This window comes from Centropristis striata, chromosome 11 (assembly GCF_030273125.1).
Source record: "Centropristis striata isolate RG_2023a ecotype Rhode Island chromosome 11, C.striata_1.0, whole genome shotgun sequence".
NCBI lineage: Eukaryota > Metazoa > Chordata > Actinopteri > Perciformes > Serranidae > Centropristis > Centropristis striata.
The window spans coordinates 2,472,830-2,497,272 of record NC_081527.1 but is presented as its reverse complement, the minus strand read 5'-3'; the positions used below and the strand labels follow the sequence as shown (position 1 = coordinate 2,497,272).

At 38.2% G+C, this 24,443-nt stretch overlaps 1 protein-coding gene across 1 annotated transcript in view; it reads right to left on the bottom strand.

Annotated features, from left to right (window-relative positions):
- Positions 1 to 2,373: 2,373 nt before the first annotated feature.
- map4l (microtubule associated protein 4 like) overlaps positions 2,374 to 24,443 on the bottom strand; it is a 153,890-nt gene continuing 131,820 nt past the window's right edge. The window contains exons 10-15 of the mRNA XM_059344977.1: positions 22,522 to 22,575; positions 16,125 to 16,217; positions 13,538 to 13,619; positions 13,327 to 13,436; positions 11,810 to 11,999; positions 2,374 to 9,729 (exon numbers count right to left, since the gene is read on the bottom strand). Of these exons, the coding sequence (XP_059200960.1) occupies positions 9,725 to 9,729; positions 11,810 to 11,999; positions 13,327 to 13,436; positions 13,538 to 13,619; positions 16,125 to 16,217; positions 22,522 to 22,575 (534 nt within the window). The 3' untranslated portion in view covers positions 2,374 to 9,724. The remainder of the gene's footprint in view (positions 9,730 to 11,809; positions 12,000 to 13,326; positions 13,437 to 13,537; positions 13,620 to 16,124; positions 16,218 to 22,521; positions 22,576 to 24,443) is intronic.

The window sequence follows — 24,443 nt, the reverse complement described above, 5'->3', positions numbered from 1 at the left end:
CTACCAGTAGCGTAAATGTACTTAGTTACATCCCACCACTGTTTCTAAGCCTACTTAACTTACTTAGAACAGTGAATGCATGAAAAGTGTTAGTGGGAAAATAATATATAATATTAAAAATATATAATTGAATGGCGTTTTGTTTTTTTTAAGTGATGCACAAAAGTTATAAGACGAGGTTCTTTAGAGACTTTAGAGGCTCTTTAGAGGGCATAGTCTGGGTCAACTTGTGATTAATGGTCTACCACTGGTTAAAAAAAGTCAACCTTTGTACAAGATAAATATAAGTAAATGACACTACGTTGGTAAATTTACATTTAGTCATTTAGCAGACGCTTTTATCCAAAGCGACTTACAGGAAGAATGAATAAATGAGTATAATATAAATAAATTACAGTCGTATAAATAAATTACACTACAGTAGTAAATGAGTTTAATATAAATAAATAAGTATAATATAAATAAATGACACATTAGTAAATGAGTATAAAATAAAATAAATTACACTAATATAAATAAATTACACTACAGTAGTAAACGAGTATAATATAAATAAATGACACATTAGTAAATCAGTATAATTTAAATGAATGTGGAATAAATAACACAGCTGAGACAGTACCTGATCTTTTGCTCATCTTTTTATTTCATGATTAATATTCACATCACTGGTTAACAATGAATCACAATGAACATCTCTTTCATACCAAATATTGAGAATTGAAGGGGGGAGATGAGCTCTATCTAATAGGACAGATGCCTCTAACAACCAGCAGTTTGTTGTCTTCTGCATGCTCCTGCTATGGTGTTGTGCCCTACAGACAAATATAGCACACACTACAGCGGATCCACTCCACCGTACTGAAAAGTAGATTCTTTCTCTCAATTTTCAAATGACAGATTTGAACAAGTAGCAAATACCAAAATACAGTAGGTAAGACAAAGAAGTACTATAAACAAAGCCTGTCTAATAAATGAAACCAATACAATATGTATCGTGTACGAAGCGGTACAGAGTTCTAGTTTTGTGCTCTCCTTGATAAACAAACTGTTGGAATATTGGTTATATAGTAGATACACATCTACATAAGGTAAAGAAAGCTGCTTTTCAGTACTGTGGTGCTGACAAGCCTCTGTAGGTGGGAGACACATCTATGGGCTCCTGGTGCATATCTACCAACACTCCCTTTAAACAATTATCTTGTTATATAATCATATTTCCCAGTTACATTCCAGGCAATTAGCCGTCTCTAAGGGAGATGAAATATGTGCCACCAGACACTGAATTTGAATTATTTATATTTGAATTTGAATTGCTTAAAAGTTGATTAATTGCATTAAAAAACTGAATTTGAATCACATCATTTGAATTTGTATCGTTCAATTTGAATCATTGCATTGAAAAAAAAGTGAATTCGAATTGTAATTTCAAATTTAATTTATTAGTTTGGAACTGAACATTCAGTTGTCACAATTCAAAATCAGTTCGCAAAATTCAATTTCAATTTTCTGCGACGAACATCCAGATAGTTGAGGCAGAGCAATCGAGCACAGATACACAGAGCGCCTCTTCGGCCAATAAGCACCTCTGTTTTCTTTTGTAACATGTGTTGCCACCCGGTTGCCATAGTGCCTCTTCGGCCAATCAGCACATCCGTTTTTCTGCGATCAATTGCTCTGCCTCAACTACCCGGATGTTTGTCGCAGAAAATTTAATTTGAATTTCGCAAACTGAATTTGAATTGTGAGAACTAGTGAAGTGACGACGAAGCTTCATGAACAATTGTCTTTATTTTCTGAGCCCACTAGATGGCGCTCTTTGTTCAACAAAGGGATGAAAACACATTCAGTTACCATAGCTGGAGACTTTTTTTTTTTAAGCCAAGAGCGCCATCTAGTGGAGTCAAAAAATAATGCAAAGAGTTCATGAAGCTTCATTGTAACTTCACTAGTGAGAACTGAATTAATAAATTCAATTTCAAATTACAATTTAGATTCAGTTTTTCAATGCAATGATTCAGATTGAACAATACAAATTCAAATTATGTGATTCAAATTATTTTTTTGTGCAATTATTCAAGTTTAAGCAATTCAAATTGAAATATAAATAATTCAAATTCAGTTTCTGGTGGCACATATTTCAGCCCCATACGTTTCTCTCTTAAAAGAACAGTTCAGACTTACTGTATGTTTGAGCTCGGCAATCATTAATTTATCCTATATGCTTTTCTAATGTGCAAATTTCCAATCCAAATATTTTACTTTAATTTTGTGATTGACACTGAGAGGATAATTTGGTCGGAGACATGCTTTTATTCAGTCCCGTGTTGGTAGGTATGTCAAGGTGTCTATATAGGAGCTGTCTAATACAGAACATTACATTCTACCACATGCCAAAAGACTAAGTCTGGTTAGTCTAAGAGGAGTGGGGTGGCGGCAGACGGGAGAAAGGGCTGACCAGTGTGTGTCAGAGTACATAAACCAAACAGGACACAGATCACCTAGATTCATTTTGATTTGGGCCCCGTTTACATGAGGATGCTTGCAGGTAAAAACGACAAAATATTTTATCGAAAGTGCCTTTCGTTTAGACGGTGACGGCGTATTTGGGGCTTAAAAACGCAAAAATGTGAAACCAGCCTCCAGAGTGTAAGGTCCCGTTTAAACGAAGGGACAACGCAGATATTTCCATGTGGTTTGGCCTCTCATTTACACGAAAACTCTGTTTTTATCACAGAAAACGATTATTTCTAAAAACTCCGGTTATATACAGATGCCAAAGGTGACAGACAAATCCAAAGATCAGAACAACACTGAGGAGACAACAACTTGTGTTTCTCTTTTTAGTTTGTAGGTTCGTGCGTCATTATTTCTGTGTAACTAAAGTTCAATGTCCTGTAATTTCCTGTTATTGTTCCACTTTTGATATAAAAGCACACTTGGGAGGTCAGATTCCTTTTCTAATGTTATCATATCAACCAGAGCATCCGCTTCGGATTTGCTAAGCTGACTTGTCTAATGAGTTTTTCCTTTCCCATGAAAAGTGAAATCCTACCTTTTGCCAGGTCATGTCATGCATTCATTTCTTATATTACCTATACATTTTCAACGGATTTACACTACAGGAGGCGAGCCAGACGGCTTTGGACGAGACCTGGGAGATCTAGTGGATGGTGGAGAACTTTGTGGAAGGATTAGCTGATGAAAATACGTGGCATGAAAACTTCCACATGCCCAAAGATGCTCTTATGGCTTTAAGTGATGCCGCCTCGTCGAAAACGCTCGTCTAAACGCGGAATAAAAAGTCAAGACGCAACGCCACTTTTGCGTCTTCTGTTCTTATTGCCTTAATGTTGACCAATTGTCTGAATTGTGTAGTTTTGTTTTCTGTGATTGCAGGTTTTTTCTGACACACACTTCCTCCCTTCCAGCCCGTCAGTTGGAATCTGGTAAATAGTGTTTCCATATGTGATCTATCTTCCAAAAACAGAACAAGAGACAAACCTCAAACATGTATTCATAATCTTGCATCTTTAATACATTTTAAAAACATTCTTGTAACTTCAGCAGCCCTTTTCTTGGCGGAAAAAAAGGCAGACTCTGAAAAAAGAAAAAGTACACTTTTTCCTCTCTTATGCTTTCGATCTTATAATAATAATAATAATACCATTATTAACCTTAACTGTAACAGGTTTATGAATGTGAGAGCTCATCTGTCAACATCCACAACACCCTGTTAAGAAGTAAAATTTTTTCATTTTTTTTTTGTTCGATTTTTATTAATTTGAGTTACTTCTGGAGTGATAAAAACATGGTGGAAACTATATACAAGGGGGAGTGTGAAATACTAGTGGAAGGGTGCAGTTCAAGCGCTATAACTGGGGAATTAAATAGTTGTGAATGAACATCAGAGTGAATCTGGTTATTACCTTTTGTCCAAGCTGCAAAGTTGCAACATTATCTGTATTCCATAAATAACCATACTGGTTCCTGCTAAGAACAAAATGCATAAATATATTCTTAAACCAAATCATCTCTTTAATCTTTATGATTATATTAAACCGTAACTTTAAGGGGTAAAGTGGCCCATTGGTCTTCTTACTGAATATCTGAAACTTTGACTGGATTCATAATTACTAGTGATGTCCAAATGAAGCTTCATGAACCATTTTCCAGGTTTTCTGAGCCCACTAGATGGCGCTATCTGTCCAACAAAGGCTTGAAAGCACACTGTATTAGCCTTTCTGTTTAAATGACAAAAAGTTTAACCAGAGGGATCTCTCCAAACATATCAAATAAGCCTCCTCAAAGTTCAGTATGGCCCTTTAAACCGAAATAACTTCCCACTTTTTGCTTCTGTAGCTTGCTCAGAAGGTAATAACCAGTGAATGTTGACAGGAATAACATGAGGGCGGACTGGACAGTTGAGTGCTAAACCATCAGAGCCAATAGCACAACAGCAATGACCAAAGTTCCACTAAAATCCACTAATCTGACCAAGATAAAGGGACACAGATCACAACATCAGGTCCCGTCACATGGTAACACACTCTTACTGAGCTTCCAACACACATTAAGACTACAACTTGTTCCTCTGTTAAATGCAAAGAACCATTGTCTACACCTAGCAAAGTGCTTTCGTCCCTTTGTTCTTCTATTCCAGAAGAAAGATTCACATTATGACTTCCACATATGATCCACACATATGTTATACTTTCAGGCAACTCATGGGGTTGATTTGGAGGGAACAGTACAATATTAAATATGCTTCAATGGTGCTTTTAGTTACCTAATCCTTATTGTTGACTATTTGATCACTTGCTCGTTGATTATCATAACTTTATCTAACTAACAAGACTGCTTTGCTCCCAAAAGCACACATGTACAGTACACAGCTGACAATGTTTTACCAATATACAGTAAAGCAACTTTTATATCACTTCAGTGCATCGAGAAATGAACAAGACTGTGTTCAAAGTGCACGAGACTTTTGAGTTTTAAGGGGAACTGTACACAGTTAATATGGTTTTGATAGTATTCCAGATACATTAATATAGTGTGGCCACCAAAACTAGTTTAAATGAGAATGATTATGCTTCTCTAATGGTGATGGAAGGTTTCTCAATCAGCCTTTTGTAAAGTCTCAGAGCCAGACTATCAGTGTTCTAGAGGCTAAGCAGCGCTCTCTACAGGATGGATGCAGTAGTAACACTTCACACATCTGACAACTACGGCAACACCCCACAAACACATCGCTGATCCTCCATCGTCTGGAGTTACAGTGAGCAGAGAGGGCCTTCTCCATTCTACTCATGTCACACATAACATAATGCTTTTGGTCTGTAAATCAGAGACACATCACAGTGTTGTTTCAATACACTCCAAAAAGCAGAAACAGGCTTCAAAAACTGTTTTTACTCCACACTAGATCATTTAACAAGTGTGGAAACTGAGAAGAACTAATGTTCCCTATCACGTTGGGGCAAATTTCTCATCAACCACTGATTTAGATTTTCTTAATTAATAGAGTTTACTAGCATTTTATTGAAAACTTCCCTTAAAAAAAATCTGATTTGTTTAGTAGAAAGAGAAGGTCAAACACCACTGGATGGTCCCAACTACAGTATCTGCAGGCTGTTCTTGGTTCTGGCTTTGCTGAAATACTGCTGCATTCATGGCATTGTGGAGCTTTGTAATCACTTATAATATATTTATTTTAACCTTTGAGAGTTTTAATATGTTTTGTATTTCCAGTGATATCCAAGACAAAACAAAAGACAATAAGTACTCAACAAAAATGTCAGAAAAAGCATCCGAAAAGCTATTTTACGTCCATTTATTTACACTAAAGGCGCTGAGTAGAATATATGCTAAATAACAGACACAAAAAAAACGTAATCCTCTGGATCATATGCTACTGTGCAGTAGACACCTGGTAGTAGATTCTACTCTAGACAGTCTACTAGACAGTCTCAAATAAATGAACCGGTCAGAAAGAAAATGCCAGCTTCAGATTAGCCATGAATGTAACATTATTCCCTTACACGGACACTTCCTTCTGTCTGAACTACCTGTTAACTCATTCTCTGTGTCTGTCATGTGTATGCACGCGCTAACTAAGATCACTGTATTGCTGTCAGAGAGTTCGAGTGAAACACAGGACGAGGAGATAGACGAGGAGAAGGCAGGGTGAGGTGAGCCTATGATGAAGATGTCAGACAATGACTATGATAGGAACAACACACCGACACAGCTCATCATTGTTTCAACAATATCAGCATAGACCACCAAAAACACAATAAAGACTTGGTTTCATTAACATAGAGATGCTTCTATGAACAGCATACCATTTTTATTTTAGGGTGCCTATTTGTAGTTGTGTGTATTATACTGTATGTGCTGATTTCTGTTTGTTTGTTTGTGTGTATGTGTGTTTATGTGTGTGTGTGCATGCACACCGACCAGCATGTGTGTGCATTCGTCTGTGCTTATGTGTAAGTGTGTTTGTGTGTGAAGAGAGTTAGCAGGTCTCACAGAGAGGATTTTCTAAGACGCACCGGCTAGTGAGGAGGACTTAAAAGAGGGCGTGGCTCTGTAGCCCCGCCCCCTCTCCATCGGGGGTGAACCACATGACCAGGAGTACCACATGCGCAGAGAAAAAAGGCGCTTACTGTCTGTCTGTCTGTCTCTAACAGCCACATGTGAACTGTGAGTGCTAGACACAGCTCAGGGTGACTGCTGGGGTCTACAGGGGGTCTACAGGAGGTCTGCAGGAGGTCTACAGGAGGTCTATAGGAGGGGGACAGAGGGGTCATGGGTCATAGTGCAGGAGAGCAGGGCTGCATGTTCTGCGACAGAAATAGTCTTATTGAGAAATAAAGACTAGCGTCCACCCGTGCTGAGAGCCGGACACTTGGGCTTATTTAGAGATGAATGTTAGAGGTTTGTGCCAGTGGCGGTTCTACACTGGGGCCTACAGGGGCCAAGGGCTTCTACACAGGGGCCTACAGGGGCCACTGCCCCTGTGAAGAAGTCATTGGCCCCTGCTGTGGCCCCTGTGTCAAATTAATATTTCAATGATCAATTTATAACGATGAACGACGGAACAATTCTTACCTATTTTTTGTTCAAACAATATCTCATTGTGCACAAAAGGAACCCAGAATGTGTCTATTGTATAATAATGATAATATTTAATTGTGCAATAAAAGCTTGTGTATATATTTAAAAAAAGAACATTCTCACTGTACTGCACTTTCAAAATAAAATAAAAAGTAATTGTGCACAAAAATGAGAAATGTCATTGTCGTGCAAAAATAATTATTGTTAAAGTCTCATTGTTTGAATCAGTGTATTTGTATCTTCCAAGTATACTTCAAGTAGATTTTTAAATGAGCTAAAATAAAGGTTTTGAATGCTTAAATATAATCTTTGCCGTTTTTTAATGGGCCCCTCTGATTAAACACTGGCCCCTGCTTGGCCCCCACAGTAAAACTGGTCTAGAACCGCCACTGGTTTGTGCACTGAAATGGTATGTTGCTGAAGGTGATTTTTTTGTTTTTTGTCCTTTTTAAGAATATTTTTCATCAAACGGAACAAAACAAGGCTGCAGTATTGAAACATCCACAGTGTTTTGTGGACTTGGTGAGCAGGATGTGAACAGTTCAGGATAATTAACTCGTGCTATCACACTAAGAGATCATTTAGAGAGCTGTGTTTTAGTGAATTCATCCTCACATCTTCACCGATATTTATATGGTTCTAGCAGCTTAGTGATGTTGGGAATCACAGGGTTAGCAACTATAAGTTCACTAACCTGAACTTCATGCCAGTTCCATTGTAATACAACTGATTGTGACATTTAATATTGCCATTTCCAGTTCTCCAGTTCTTTGCCCAGCAGCCTGTGACGTGCTGGTCGACTCTGTCTGTCTGCAATAAGAAGAATTAAACTTTCACTATTCTGTGCATTAACACGTTCATGTTGCTTGACTAAAAGGTGCAGTGGAGCTCCAAAGTTTATCATACAGGATTAAAAGCTCCTTCAAGGTTAAATCCTGTCCTGATCTGAACCTATTTGGCTTCCAGATCAAACATTAGTGTTCAGTGCCAGATGCTGTTTGAGCCAAAGAACTCCCCCATCATTTCATGCCTACCTTTCTTATTATGATTATCATGCACTAATCATTAAACATCATTAAATTAGGTTTATAGGTGTAAGAAAAGTTGTTTGCCATATCCTCAAAATTTGTGTAATGGATCCTTTCTTAAAAAACCCCACATCTGACGTCCTAAATGCTTCTGCACTGACTTTCTGCACTGATATTCTTCAGATCTATTTCCATTCTTTAGATCTATTTCCAAACATCTCCAAATGTCTCATCTCTACTCGTCATAAGTCTCGTCCTCTGCACCAATCGCTGCTAACGCTGAGCATCGTGATATTAATAGTCCAGAGATAAAGAAGTATTATTTTAATGAGTTTGGGTGAGACAAACTGGTGCTATGATACCATAAGAGATGTACTGGGAGATAATGTTTGGTGAGGGAGCTGTAGACGACCTATAATGTCAATCTGGATATTGTAGATTTGGAGATTATTGCTTGCAGGCTGGAATGTGTTGGTTTAAAGTAGACTTGCCAGTGTTTGCCCTGCTGCTGACTGACAGCCGGACATCGGCTGGTCACTGGTCTGGGGTCAGGTGGACATGAACTGGAGCTAAATACAGGGTTCGTACACTTTAGCAGTGGTCAAATTCAAGCATTTTTCAAGGACTTTCAAGATGCATTTTCAAGCTTTTCCAGTATCTTACACCTGTTGTAAATTCCATGTTTTAGATGAGTACTTACATACTAAAAGGGGGAGATTTCACTGAACCATACCAACAGCAATGGTATTACACTTTTAGGAGGAACACTCTTCATTTCAGATAGGCTACTCATTATTTTTACATTGAACATGTGATTATTACAGTCTACAGATGGATATAGTCCGATTGCAAGAGAAATACAGTAATAATTTCAAGCATTTTCAAGCACTTTATCCAAAATCCAAGCACTTTTTAAACCTTGAAAATACAACATCTAAATTCAAGCATTTTCAAGGATTTCAAGCAGCCGTACGAACCCTGTAGATAGTAGAATTAGTCTGCTAACGAGGTCTGATGATGGTGGTTTTAATGATGGAGGCCTGTAGAAGGGACCAGAGGTGAGACTAAAGTACTGATGCAGGGTGTTTACTATAACGACATGTGTTAAAAAGTATTATTAGGTGCAAATATTCTAAAAGTGGCTATGCTCAGTATACTTCCATACAGCACTGACTACAATAGGTTTATTGCATTGGTGTTTGTTTAAATTTAGGGTTTTAAGGTTGAAGCCCACTAAATCAGTGCTTACAGGAGAAAGTTATCAGTAGAAGAAGAAGCTGGTGGAACCCCACACACACAAACACAGACAAACAGCAAGTGCTCTTCTCTGTGGTAGGCAGGGGCAAAAGGGCAACCGTTCAGAGGTCAAAGGTCAGGGTTGGTAGCAGAAAGCTGGCAGGCGGAGCCCAGAGAAACACTGAGAGGCGATCGGTCAGTTCGGTGCTGGCTGCGGTGGGCGAGATGGAGGGCGGGGCCAAAGGGAGGTGACTGCGCCGTGGTCGGTTGGTTGGTCGGTCGGTTGGCAGGTTGGCGAGCGCCATGCGTGCCCCGCCAAAACTACAGGTCACTGGGACTCAATCTGTGGAGAAGAGAAGGAGGGACCATGAGAGAAAAGATACGGAAACGTTTCCTTTAACTTACACTGCAAAAAAAAAAGATGTTTAGTCTAAAAACCAGATAAAACAGTAAATCTGAGGGAAATGATCTTGCTGCATAGACAGATAATTTACCTTGACAAGATTTCTGAAATTAAGATTATTAAATCTAGAAATAAAATAGGTGTAAAATAGGTAAAATAGGAGTTGGGATGAGTCAGGAGGAGTCAGGAGTTAGGAGGAGTTAGGAGGAGTCAGGAGTTGGGAGGAGTTAGGAGGAGTCAGGAGTTGGGAGGAGTTAGGAGGAGTCAGGAGTTAGGAGTTGGGAGGAGTCAGGAGTTGGGAGGAGTTAGGAGGAATTGGGAGGAGTCAGGAGTTGGGAGAAGTTAGGAGGAGTCAGGAGGAGTCAGGAGATAGGAGGAGTTAGGAGTTGGGAGGAGTCAGGAGTTGGGAGGAGTTAGGAGGAATTGGGAGGAGTCAGGAGTTGGGAGGAGTTAGGAGGAACTGGGAGGAGTCAGGAGGAGTTAGGAGGAGTCAGGAGTTAGGAGGAGTTAGGAGTTGGGAGGAGTCAGGAGTTAGGAGGAATTGGGAGGAGTCAGGAGTTGAGAGGAGTTAGGAGGAGTCAGGAGGAGTCAGGAGTTAGGAGGAGTTAGGAGTTAGGAGGAGTTAGGAGTTGGGAGGAGTCAGGAGTTAGGAGGAGTCAGGAGATAAAGTAAAGCTGCCAGCAGAGATGAACTGACCCGAGCAGAGTGACCTGACAATTATGTGTTTCTTACCAAGATAAAAAACAAACTTTATATTTAGAAGTGTTACATAAATTATCTTGTTTGAAGAGTTAATTTCTTATTTTAAGTGTTCAACATGCTTATTTTTAGATTTAATGATCTTAATTTAATAAATCTTGTCAAGGTAAATGATCTGTCCATGATCATTTCCCTCAGATTTACTGTTTTTATCTGGTTTTTAAACACCTTTTTTGCAGTTTACCAGCCAGATGGTCTGCTGTTACTGTCTGGAGCAGGTTTATATGAATCATGGGCCAAATTATAAAAGATTCCTGTTTTTCATTGTGTTAGCACTGCAGCCATCCATCAATTAGAGCGAGTTAAAGCAGAGCGTGGGGTGGCAGCAGTCTCTGTCCCTGTGAACTGAGAGTCTGGAGGTCTGCTGCAGGGCCACGCAGGGATTCATCCTCTAAGCCTGGATCAACTCCAGGCCCAGGGTCTCCTCCTAATGTCATTCAGTAGCACACTGTCGGCTATTTTTACCATCACACTCCATCAGACACGTAGCAGAGATCACACACACACACACACACACACACACACACTATCTGCTGTGTGTTGCTGTAACTAAGGCTCATCTCAGGGTGGCAGTGGATGTATGCATGCACAGCCAGACACTACATTTTCAGCTAAATATTGTACTTTTGACTCCACTACATTTAACTGACAGCTTCAGTTTCGAGATTTAAAATGAACATGATCAATTTAAAGTTTTCTTAAGTAAACTTTTTATTTTCAATTAAACCTCGTGAAAATATATGAAGTAGTTATAATGAGCCCTCTCTTTACAAAATCAAAACACTGCTTACATAAATCTGAGTGAGTCCATTCTGCATAACGAGTACTTTTACTTTTGATACTTTAAGTACATTTTGATGCTGATACTTTTGTACTTTTACTTCAGTAAGTTTTGAATGCAGGACTTTTACTGTCGTGGAGTAATTTCACAGTGTGGTTTTAGTACTTTTATCTGAATACTTCTTCCACCACTGGTTTGTAGCCATCAGGTGCATATTTGCAAACATTTAACAGGCTTGTTGTTGAGCTGAAAACATTAAATCTGGAGAGTTTCAGCATTAATTTACAGCAGCTGTGGGATATGAATGAGAACCTGCTTCTGTTTACTTCTGTCTGAAATCAAGGAGCCATTGTTTGAAAAAGTACTGAGACGTTTGAGTGGATAATCTGCCACTGAGTGAACGGGACATCTGACATGTGGAGCAACAATAAGAGGAGCTGTGAATGCTTTACAGACTGATAAAGTGTGTTTTACACCCACTTGTCTCAGTGATGCGTTTGTCTATGCTATGCTCCCTCAGTCCGTCTCCCCCAAAAGGAGTCGGTGTGGGCTCCTTCACCCCATTCTCCTTAGCAACACCTCCTGGTGCTGTTGCCTTAGCAACACCTGCTGGTCCTGTTGTCGGAGCACCACTGGGGGGTGAAGATGTCTTTGCCTCTGTTTTCTCCTCCTGCAGCCAAATATAGATACACAAGGACACAAGGACACACACACAAACACACACACACACACACACACACACACTGAGGTTGTTCTGTGGTGGACTCTCTCATGCTACCATCTTGTGGTGTCGGCCAGTAAAAGCACAATGACTCAGCAGAACCAGAGACTGTCTCAGTCAGTACTTTTACATGACACTTGAAAAAAACAAATTATAGCCTTAATCTGACTATAACTGGACAACTGAAGAGGATGTAAACGTGTTGGTTAGACTGATGTCGCAGTTCTCCAACTCCGATTAGGACGCCCAGATAATGAGACTGGAATAGGAATTCCTCCTGCATGTATGACAAGACAACGTATGCTCCACGCACCACGCTGGAATATGACCCCGGAACAAAAACATCCAAGAAAGCCTTTAGCCTATCGCACATTAGCTGGTCGCATTAGCTGGTCGCAGTAGCTGGTCCCATTAGCCGGTCGCACATTAGCCGGTCACGCACTAGCCGGTCGCACATTAATCGGTGGCATTAGCCGGTTGCACATTAATCGGTGGCATTAGCCGGTCACATTAGCCGGTCGCATTTGCCGGTCACACATTAGCCAGTCACATTAGCCGGTGTCATTAGCCGGTCGCATTAGCCAGTCGCACATTAGCCGGTCACAATAGCCGGTCAAATTAGCCGGTCACTTTAGCCAGTTACACATTAGCCGGTCACATAAGCTGGTCGCTGTAGCCGGTCACACATTAACCGGTCACTTTAGCCAGTCACATTAGCGGGTTGCACATGAGCCGGTCACTTTAGCCGGTCAGATTAGCCGGTCACACATTAGTCAGTCACATTAGCCGGTTGCATTAGCCGGTCACATCAGCCGTTGTCATTAGCCGGTCGCACATTAGCCGGTCACTTTAGCCGGTCGCAGTAGCCGGTCGCAGTAGCCGGTAACACTTTAACCGGTCACTTTAGCCGGTCACATTAGCCGGTCACACATTAGCCGGTCGCATTAGCCGGTCGCACATTAGCCGGTCACATTAGCTGGTCGGAGTAGCCGGTCACACATTAGCCGGTCTCATTGGCCGGTCGCATTAGCCGGTGAGTAGCAACGGCACAAAGTGTCAAATTGAGGTCAACAGAAAGGCGGCATATTAACCCGCGGAAACAACCCATATCGTCACCAAGTGTTGAGGAAAAGGACACATTCCCGTCAGTTATTTGATTTTCTCAACAAGGTCAGAAGTCCTAGTAGACACCAAAATCGTTTTTTTAAGCATAGCTTGATTAAACTGTGCATGTAAACACACTGTGTGATGATAAAATGAGTGAATGTGTGGTGACCTTGGGTCCGTTGGTGTGTTCGCTGCCCGGCCCCACGTTGTCCATCGATCCAGTCTTAGACTTAGATTTAGCATTTTGCTTATTGGCCTCGATCTTCACATCTCCTCCACCTGAGGCAGGAACAGAAGAGGGTTAGTATGAGACCAGCACTGAAGTAGAAAGAGTTTAAATAAAGTTATAAAATGTGGAGAATACAGGTTTTGAGTCGGACCTGGCTTGTGTTTGATGTTGTCCTTTGAGCCACATTTGGACGTCACCTTGCTCACATCGACCTTCTTATTCAGGATCTGCACCTGGAGGAGATCATAACGTAGCCTCTTTATGCTGTGTCATTAAAAAGCCTCGTCCAGCACAATGCAGCTCTGCTTTAACTTCCACTCTGAAAATCACTCAGAGGAAACACTGTGTTCAATATGATGGGAGAAATAACACAACACGACATATTCTGGACTATCAACCCATGCTTCATTCCAGACGGTGACCTGTTTCATGCTTTTATTTATGCATATAAAGTAGGACTTTGAGTTGTTGTTATTGTCAGCTGGCATTGATTCATTCTGATGGATCTTCAGTGTGATCAGATCAGCTGACTGTGATCCTCTGTGGTGTTTTTTATTAAGTTTTATTAGCAAACAAACCATAATTGGTTCCGATTACATGATTGACATTAGAGCTCTCCCTCATTAGAGGCTGCTTGAGAGGTTCAATTATTAATAACCTGATTCTATAATACAAACGCAAATATTTGAATTCTTAACAGATCATTTAAATATTCATAATGTATTTTTAGACCGAGGAAACAAACCTGTGATTTCAGTAAACGAAAGAAAATGTAAATATTGGTGCACATTTACTGTATAATGTGTTAATACAGCAGCACATACACATGAGGCTGTATAGGATTGTGTTGATTTGTATTTACTTACTTTATGTGGAACATAAAAACAAAATAAGGTTGTTCCATACACAGGATGGGGTATATATATATACATATATGTATGTATGTTAATCCAGTTTATAAAGGTTTTTTGAATCCTCGTAATGTTTCATTACCACCCTTTTTCTTCAATTTCTTGTTCATTTTAATGCCTGGTGCAACTAAAGCCACTTTCCATGGTTTTCTTGATAATGATTTTGGTGATTATCAATAAAACCATGTTAAATGTCTAGATATCAGCTCTTAAATTAAACTCTAATGGGCTATTTGTGTTGTTATCATTATATTTGTCCAAACAAATGTACCTTTAGCCATTAAAATGAACAAGCAATTGAAGAAAAATGATGATCTAATATTTTTTTCCATGACTGTATATGTAAATCAAGAATAAATACAAATATATAGACCAGCTAATGCAATTAAGGAAACAAAAAAAAAAACGGACAAGACAAAGTAAAGATGATCTGCATGAAAATAATAGTATAAAGGGTTGAGACTGAACATTGGGAAAGGGACTTTTAACATAATTACACGTTAAAATAAGATTCATAGCACTAATATCAGCATTGCCATGACTGGTTAAACTGGTGAAGTGGCATATTTTAGGGTCCATAAATAAGTAAATAAATCCTGTGCATTAGCCATATGAGCATTAAAACTGGACAGTTGCTGTGATATATGATCAGCACACAGCTTCATCTAGACGGGAGCCATTTCCAGTATACTTTTTTGCATTTTTTAAAAATAGATCTGAGACAGCAAAGTGGTGATGGTGAGGGCAGCCAAGAGATGGTATATGATAGTGCAGCAGGTGTTTGGAGCAGATGGGAACAACATCTGGGAGGGTGGGCACGATATTCTAAAGGCATTGATTCTCAGTTACTATGAATGTTATGTTTGTGGGTAAATTCAGCTCAATTAGTTGTTGTTGTTAGAGGTTTAATCTGCATGCAGCCATGTGAATGGAATTTAAATATTAAGAACCAAATTCCTGATTAGGGGCTGGATTCATAAAGCATTCTTCAGGAAAAAAATGCCTCTTAAGTGCGACTTTTTCTCTTGACTTTGCTCTTAAGACAACATTTAAGAAGATTTGGTATTCACGAAGAAATACTTATCTTTTCTTTAGTTGTTTTCTTAACTTTCTTCTTAAGATATAACTTGAGAACAAATGAGGTTCTTGAAAACAAAGTTCTTAGATTTCTTCTCATATTTCTTCAGAATTTTAAGTGAAGCCCTCAAATTTATTTGATTTCTTTAATATTTAGTTTTTTTCTAGACAATGTGTTAACAAGTTTTGTTCTAGAAGTTGGTCTGAGTAGTTTTTTTTGTAAAATGTATCACATAAAGCCTGTTATTTTGGCATTTGACAAATAATGTAAATGTCCTTTCAGTCTGTGTGGCATGTGACACTATTCCTAGATTACACTACAATGTACTCTTAGTAAATCACTGAGGCAGTTGTTGTATTTGATACTACTGAATTAATCATTATGAACATATTATTTAAGTAGGCCAAGTTACTGAAACCACGCAAAAGATCTTAAGTTAAAAATCTAAGAACTTCCTAAGTGAGAAAACTAATAATTTCCGAAGACAAACGACAATTCTTAAGAACAAAAATGGTGAATATCATTTAAGAACATTCTTAGGAACATCTTGTTTATTATCTTAAGAATTTTCTTAAGTTTTATCTGAAGAACACTTTTGTGAATCCAGCCCCAAATCTTTTTGTTTCTGGGATTTATAAAAAAAAAGGAGATTCTCAACTGATCACAATTTGAACAAGAAGGAAAATGATGCTAAATGTGAGATGCAGCCACCCTGACCAGAGCCTCCCTCCAGCTCCAGCAGTACTTACATTGCCACCTCCAGGGACATGTTTGATATTGTCCTTGGAGCCACAGCGAGACGTGACATGGCTGAAGTCCAGCTTTTTGTGCACTATCTGAACCTAAAGACAGGCAGGCAGACACACAGACAGACAAGCAGGAAAGTGAGGAGGTAGAAAGGAAAATAAGGAGAGAAAGAAAGAGAGAGAGAGAGAGAAGGAAAGGTATGATAGGCAGACAGACAGGAGTAGCAGAGAAGAGCAGATCAGCTGGCAGCTTGAGTTAACAGGAAACAGAGGAGCCTTGCTCTGTCACTATGGAAGAGGTTCTGTCATTCAAATCTAATGATTCCTCCTACACGTGTGCTTCTCTGTGTTATGTGATAGCTTTATCGGCACCTCGCACCACCGAAAATGGTTTTGGGACATGATGCAGAAAAGTCATAGAAGAGGTTGGCAGCTAATCGGAAAAAAGATTCTTGAAGGAAAGGTTTGAGAATTCTTCCGTGAATTATTATGGTGAAGTGTCAAAAAGATGTTTCTAGGGGACTAGATAACAACAGAGCACTTCCATAAACAGCATTAATAAAAAATAAAAAAACTGAACAAGCACAGGACACACACCGAGAGGGGAAACAGAGCACATGCAACAGAATATTACACAGGACACTCAGTGACTTTGTGTTAACACATGCTGGTCTGAGCAGAGAAGCAACTGGAAGCGACTGATAGAGACGTTTGAGAGGACAAAAGATTTGTCTTTTAGCCTGCGGTTCGAGCTCTGAGGACGTGTTGCATGGATGGTCTAACGAGGACGTCTGGCTTTCCTTAAAGCCAGGGGCAGACTCAGACTGTTTGATGGGAAGGGCCGAAAAAAATAAAAAGGGCACGTTCTGCACAACATGGAGCCCCACCAGCATGATGCATCATGTAAGATGAAATAGTCCTTATCCTAGATTACGATTAGCATTAAGTTAAAGGAGATCCAGATCAAAGTAATTAATGTTATGCTACTGACAATTAATCCTCTATGGTACGCATTGTGATGTCAGTTAGGAAATAAGTGTTTTTTTGTCTTAAATTGACTAAGTAAACATAATCTTTTTTTTTTTTTTTTTTGTGGAAGTTTTTGGGGTTTGTTGCCCATAGGCAACATTAAACCATAACAGTGCACAAGTGAAAAAGAAAGTTTTTTAGATTAATTTTAACATAATTTATTTAATAAACGTGTAAAAGATTCAGTCACTTCAACAGGGTCCAACACATAACATTTTACATTTAAAAACATTATAAAACAAACTTTTTTAACCGGTTTCTTGCAAAAACATGCATTGGAGAAATCTGACAGGCCAAAAATGGTTATGTTGTCTGAGGCCAACACCGTACCATAGAGGGTTAAAACCAGTGAAGTGAGACCAAAGCTTTGTGAACCATTCCCAGCTGTGGCTCAGTTGGTAGAGCGGTCGTCCACTGATTGAAAGGTTGGTGGTTCAATCCCCGACCATGGCAGCCTACATGTCCAAGTATCCTTGAGCAAGATACTGAACCCCCCAAAAAACAGAAGAAGAACCAAAAAAGAACCCCTGCATTCATCGGTATGTGAATGAATTCCCAATGGTGGCAGGTGGCAGCGTTTAGGTTAACGCTGCCACCAGTATGAATGTGTGTGAGTAAATATTAAGTGAACAAAATAACTGGTGTGGCAAGTGTTGAACTCCATCTCTTTGATATTAACCTGTTTACAAGCAGAGTAAATCATTTTGGGGGGTGTCTAATGATACCAAAAGAGCCAAAAAAGCAAAGAAAGCATAAACACAAGACAATATACATCAGGGATGGTCAAATGGAGGCCCGGGGGCCGTATACGGACCGCACTCTCACTTGAAGTGGCCCTCAGTACAACTACGTGCATTTGAGCATGAAATCTTAAAAGTACAGTGTAAAAATGCACAAAATTACTTCTTGCAATTAATGTTGGTCTGCTGTACAAAAAAAGAACCTGGTCTCACAGGAATCCGTGAAATAGCCACGGATTCGCTTAGCTCAAAATCCGTGGAATAGCCACGGAATCACTCAAATTTCCGCGAAACTGACACAGATTTCGCTACAATGCAAGTTAATGACAGTCATATCCCGTGGCTATTCCATGGATATTTGTTCCTATTGGTTTGTTCCAAGTCACGTGACTTTCAAGGTCCCGGCGGTCAGAACAAAAAACATGGCGGACAGTTCTCTCATTTTTAGTGAAAAAAATCAATATTTTGACTTAGTTTCTGCATAAAAATGGATTTTGATCACATTTCTAGCGAGAAATATATGTTTTATTTTCTAAATATTCACTCAGTGAATGTACATAATCACTTTGTATGTTGGAATAGCCACGGGATATGACTGGCATTAACTTGCATTGTAGCGAAATCCGTGTCAGTTATCCGGAAATTTGAGTGAATCCGTGGCTATTCCACGGATTCCTGTGAGACCAGGTTGAAAAAAAAGTAAGTGGTTATTTTTTATTTGCTTCAATCCTTTTGTATTCCTATTTATACTGTTATACATGCATTTGAGCATAAAATATGTTAAGTTACTGCACCCTGTGGCCCTGTGGTGGTGAACATGAAACATTGTGGCCTCCTGCAGCATTTAAGTTGCCCATCCTTGGTTTACATGAATGAGCGAATTAATGATCTACTAAACTAAGTCCTCCTGGGTTTCAGAGGGACCCCGTAACACAACAAAAACAAAAAATCTACCAATCATGTGAGCAGAAGAATGAAAAAGACTTGATCCGTGTGGAGATAAATGAGCATCGCTGTGGCAGCAGGAGGTGTGGAGCATGAATCAGAAGGGTGAATATCAGTCGCATTAAGAGCCAAGAGTCTCTCAAGTCATGATGTTAGTCAGCGAAGGCTTCACTTCATCACTTTTATAGCAGAAACCAACAGAACAACATTCTGCTCAACCTCGCTCACTCAGACTGTTGAGTTTTTACAAGCTGCTTTTAATGTTATTCAGTCTCGTTCATATTATCTTAACGTGGTTTTAAACACAGACAAAACCAAGATCATGGTTTTATCTTGTTCACTCCAAATATTGTTACATCAAAAGGAAAACCTGCACACTGTAAAAAAAAAATGTCTGTAGATTTTATGGTGAAAAACTGCAAAACCATGACAGTAAAATACGTAAAATGATAAATGAGTTAATTCAGTTTCAATAAAAATGAAACACTGTGAATGTATATATATGCCAAAACAGTATTTTTTACATTTTTTGTTTATGTTTTTTGAAAAATACATTACTTCACTGTAAAATACTCTGGCACCGTGTTTGTAGCAAAAAATATTATGTAATAAATATATACAATCATCATTTTTGCATTTATTTTTTTGTAAAAAATGTTTCTCACTGTTAAATGTACTAAACACCACATCTCTAACAGAAATATACTGTAATATTTAATGGTAAAATCTTTAATTTATGCAGCATTTATAAAGTGTTTTCTTGTCAATTATATGGCAGAACAGCGTTTCTTTTGATGGAAAAACGTTTTATTTTTTACGGTAAAATATGGAATAAAATGGCAATCAACCACAGCTGCTGGTTTTTACCGTAAGGACAACAGTTTTTTTTTTTTTTTACAGTGTGAGACCATTGACCAGTGCTTGTGTTTTTACATTTTAAATTGTTGTTTGTTACAGTTTCCGCACGTTTTATTGTAAAACACTTTTGCACCTACAGCTCTCTAAAACTACAGCTGCAGATAGTCAAGAAGTTGTTTCTTTGTTCTCATTTTGCATCTTTTAGTCATTGTTGTGCATCTCGCTGTACTTGTCTTGAGCCATTTATATTATTTTTGCATGTCTTTGTACTTACGTTTCCCCTTTTTGTAGTTGATTTCAGTGTCTTTACAGTTGATTTTAATCTCTATGTAGTTGCTTTGCATCTCTTTACACACATTCTGCATCTTATTGCAGTTGTTTTGAGCCGTTTTGCAGTTGTTCATTTCTCATTTTTTGTATGTTTGCAGTAGTTTTATGTGTCTCTGTAGTTGTATTTAGACTCTTTGTAGTTGTTTTGAGCCTTTTTGCAGTTGTTCTACATCTATATGTCATTTTGAGTATCATTGTGGTTGTTTTCTATCTCATTCTCTGTATTTTTGCAGTTGTTTTATGTATATTTGCAGTTGCAGTTTTGAGTTATAGTCTCTTTGTAGTTGTTGTGCATTTAAACATAGTTATTTTGTAAATCATTGTTTATTTTAATTTCATTATTTGCATCCTTGCAGTAGTCTTAAGTCCCTTTGTAGTTCTTTTGCAGCTATATGTAATAATTTCTGCACTATTCTGGTTGTGTTCCATCTCATTTTTTTGTATCTCTGCAGATGTTTTATGTGTCTTTGTGGTTATTTGATTGACTTGTCAACAGCTACGTCATTAAAGGGCTCAATAATGTGACTTGGTTGGATCGAGTCAGAGAGTTTAAAGGAGTCGAACCATTTCAGGACACGTGGAAGGTAAAAACAGAAAGAGCAGATCTCTGACACAGTGTTCTAACTCTGTTCTAACGGCTCGTTCTCTAAGGAACTTGATGTCTACTTTTAATCAAACAGGCTCACGTTGATGCAGCGAACAGCTGTTTCAACCAGAACTATCACTGTTACTGTGACATCATGTTGTGTTATTAACTCTGTGGTTTATTGTAAGAAACCTGCAGCAGACATCAGACCTACTCTGTCTGTCTTTCTGTTTCTGTCTGCAGGAGGAAAATGTCCTGATGACGCAGGTGGCACCAGCTAAGGATGACTCACTGAGCAGTTAGCACACGTACGCTTAACGCATGAGTACACACACACACACACACACACACACACACACAGAATGGTAGCCTCCAATCAACGTCTACGTTTTCCTCTCTATTTATCTCTATTTCAGCTCACCTGTTGATCAGTATTGGTGAGGAATGTACGTAACTAATGCTGTTTGCTATATTTTTTGTTACTTTTTATCAGAAGTCCTCTGCCATGTTAAATGTCCAGATATCAGCTCTTAAATTAAACTCTAATCAGATATTGTTGTTGTTATCATTATATTTGTCCAAACAGATGAACCTTTAGTTGTACCAGGCATTAAAATGAACAACAAACTGAAGGAAAAGGCTGGTCTAAGGTATAGTTCTGCAACTACTGGAACTGAACTATTGTCTATTGTAACATGCCCTCACCAGCCACTTTATTAGGTACACCTGTTCAACAGCTCGTTGATGCACATATCTGATCAGCCAATCACACGGCAGCAGCTCAGTGCTCTTAGTTCTTCAAAGCGAGCAGCAGAATGATGAAGAAAGGTGATTAAAGTGAGTTACAGAGAAAATATCCAGAGAGCCTTGATGATGTCAGAGGTCAGAGGTCAGAGGTCAGAGGAGGGAGACCAGACTGGTCCAACAGTAACAGATCACCATGGTTACCACCAAGGTAGAAGAAGACCGTCTCTGGACCAGAACACCTCACAACTACAGCAGCAGGAGACCATAAGGCCACTTTATTAGGTACACCTGGCTGGCTTGTTAACCCTTAATAGGACACTCATTGAAATACTTGCAAATTCCAAATTTCAACCCTAGAGAATATTGGAGGATATTACATACAGCCAGAATGTGTAAAAAAACAACAACATAAGGACCCGGGAGAGGAGAATAATATTTTGAGAAATAAATGGTGAGAAAAAAATTTGCAGATTTATGAGATTTAAAGTGGTGAATCTGCGAGAAAAAAGTTGCTTTTTTTCCCACTTTTTTCACACAGATTTGCCACTTTAAATCTCTTAAATCTGTTTCTTTTTTTCTTGTAGATTTGCCACTTTAATGTAGTAAATTTGCAACTTTTTTCTCGAAATATTTTTATATTTTTGGATTTTTGGATATCTGCTGAAGTAACCAAATACGGTTCTTCACCCGATAAGTGGCCGTTGAGAATCTTCTACACACAATTTGTACTGTACTGTAGATGTAGATGTGTGTGTGTGTGTGTGTGTGTGTGTGTGTGTGTGTGTATGTGTGCTTCAAGGTTTGAATTGAAGTTTTACTATTTTTGCAAATTCCATAATTATAGAATTGGCTTCTTAGAAAAGTATCACATTTTCATTGGTTTGTGTAAAAGTAGGTGTGAAATATGCTAATTCATGTAAATGATGTACCCTGAAAGCATGTTTACTGGTTTTTCTGGATGTCCCCATAAAGCCTGATTAAAACATAACTTCATCATTTCAGAAGTTTAAAGGCGTGTTCAGGCTAACTGAGCTGTGGCAAGTTTACCCAATTTTTTTCAGCTCTGTACAACCTCTAGAAAGGGTGGTCCCCACAAGGGAGGATGAAAACTGGAGTCCCCATGATGTAGGAAAACCAATATATGTGTGTGTGTGAGAGGACTCACTCTGGTCTTGGGGGTGGAGGAGTCTGAAGTCTTGTTGTTGGGGGTGGAGGAGACCTGAGGAGACAATCAGCTGATCAATAAACCTCCAACCAACAACACAACAGATAGAGGAGGAGCAGGAGGAGGAGCAGGAGGAGGAGCAGGAGGAGGAGCAGGTTGGGACACGGGAAGCATTATTATGATTAATACATGGAGAATAACAGCAGGGTTAAAAAAAGAAACAAACTGGACGGAACACTTTCAAATCAAAAATCACCTGGGAAATGTGTAGAATCAATTAGATTAAACACAAAATTATGAGCCAATCAAATGACAGATGGATAATAAACAAATACAGTCATGGAAAAAAAAATATTAGACCATTGTTTTCTTCAGTTTCTTGTTCATTTTAATGTCTGGTTCGACTAAAGGTTCATTTGTTTGGACAAATATATTGATAACAACAAAAATAGCTGATAAGAGTTTAATTTAAGAGCTGATATCTAGACATTTAACATGGTTTTATTGATCATAACCAACATCATTATCAACAAAACCATGTTTAGTTGTACCAGACATTAAAATGAACAAGAAACTGAAGAAAACAAGGTGGTCTAATAATTTTTCCATGACTGTATTTTTTGGTAATTTTGTGTCCTTTTTAATCATTTTAACATCTATCTTTGGTCAATTTGTTTCTATTTCAACTATTTTGTGTAATTTTTTGGTCATTTTTGCATTTGTTTTTTGTCATTTTGTGTCTTTTGGTCATTTTGTGTCTTTTTTGATCATTTTTAACATCTGTTTTTGGTAATTTTGTGTCTTTTTTGATCATTTTAACAACTATTTTTGGTAATTTTGTGTCTTTTTTGATCATTTTAACAACTATTTTTGGTAATTTTGTGTCTTTTTTGATCATTTTAACATCTATTTTTGGTAATTTTGTGTCTTTTTTGATCATTTTAACATCTATTTTTGGTCAATTTGTTTCTATTTCAACATTTTTTTGTAATTTTTTGGTCATTTTTGCATTTGTTTTTTGTCATTTCGTGTCTTTTGGTCATTTTGTGTCTTTTTTGGTAATTTTTAACATCTATTTTTGGTGAATTTGTTTTTATTTTAAAATTTTGTGTCATTTTTTGGTCATTCTTGCATCTATCTTTTGTCATTTTGTGTCTTTTGGTCATTTTAACATCTATTTTTGGTCAATTTGTTTTTATTTCAATAATTTTGTGTTATTTTTTTCTGTCATTTTTACATCTACAATCATGGAAACATTCTTGATAAAAACCAAAATCATGATCAATAAAACCATGTTAAATGTCTCGATATCAGCTCTTAAATTAAACTCTTATCAGATATTTCTGTTGTTATCATCATATTTGTCCAAACAAATTAACCTTTAGTTGAACCAGACATTAAAATGAACAAGAAATTAGAGAAAACAAGGTGCTTTAATCATTTTTTCCATGACTGTATGTGAAGGAAAGAAGATGAAAATGTACCTAAATATATACATATACTTCTGCACCTCTCAAAAATGATAACATCAACACATTAAAGCAGAATAGATAAGAGTAGTAATAGTAGATAATAAAACAAATAATAAAGGCCATATGTTGTGTGGAGTTCCTGTGATGGTTATTGTGTAGAAACAACACTTGGACTCATTACACATGATAATTTAAACATTGTTTACAGGCTTCTTTATGTTCTCCAGCATCTCTATTATATCCTGAACCACACACACACACACACACACACACACACACACACAGACAGAGGAGGAGAGAGCTGCAGCTGTAAGTGAGTCTTCAGCTCCAGACACATTGTTGTTATTGTTGTTGTTGTTGTTGTTGTTCCATCTCTATTACTTCCTCATCAGTCCTGCATCACATCAAGACCAATCATCATTTCCTTCAGAATAAAAGCCATTTTATTCT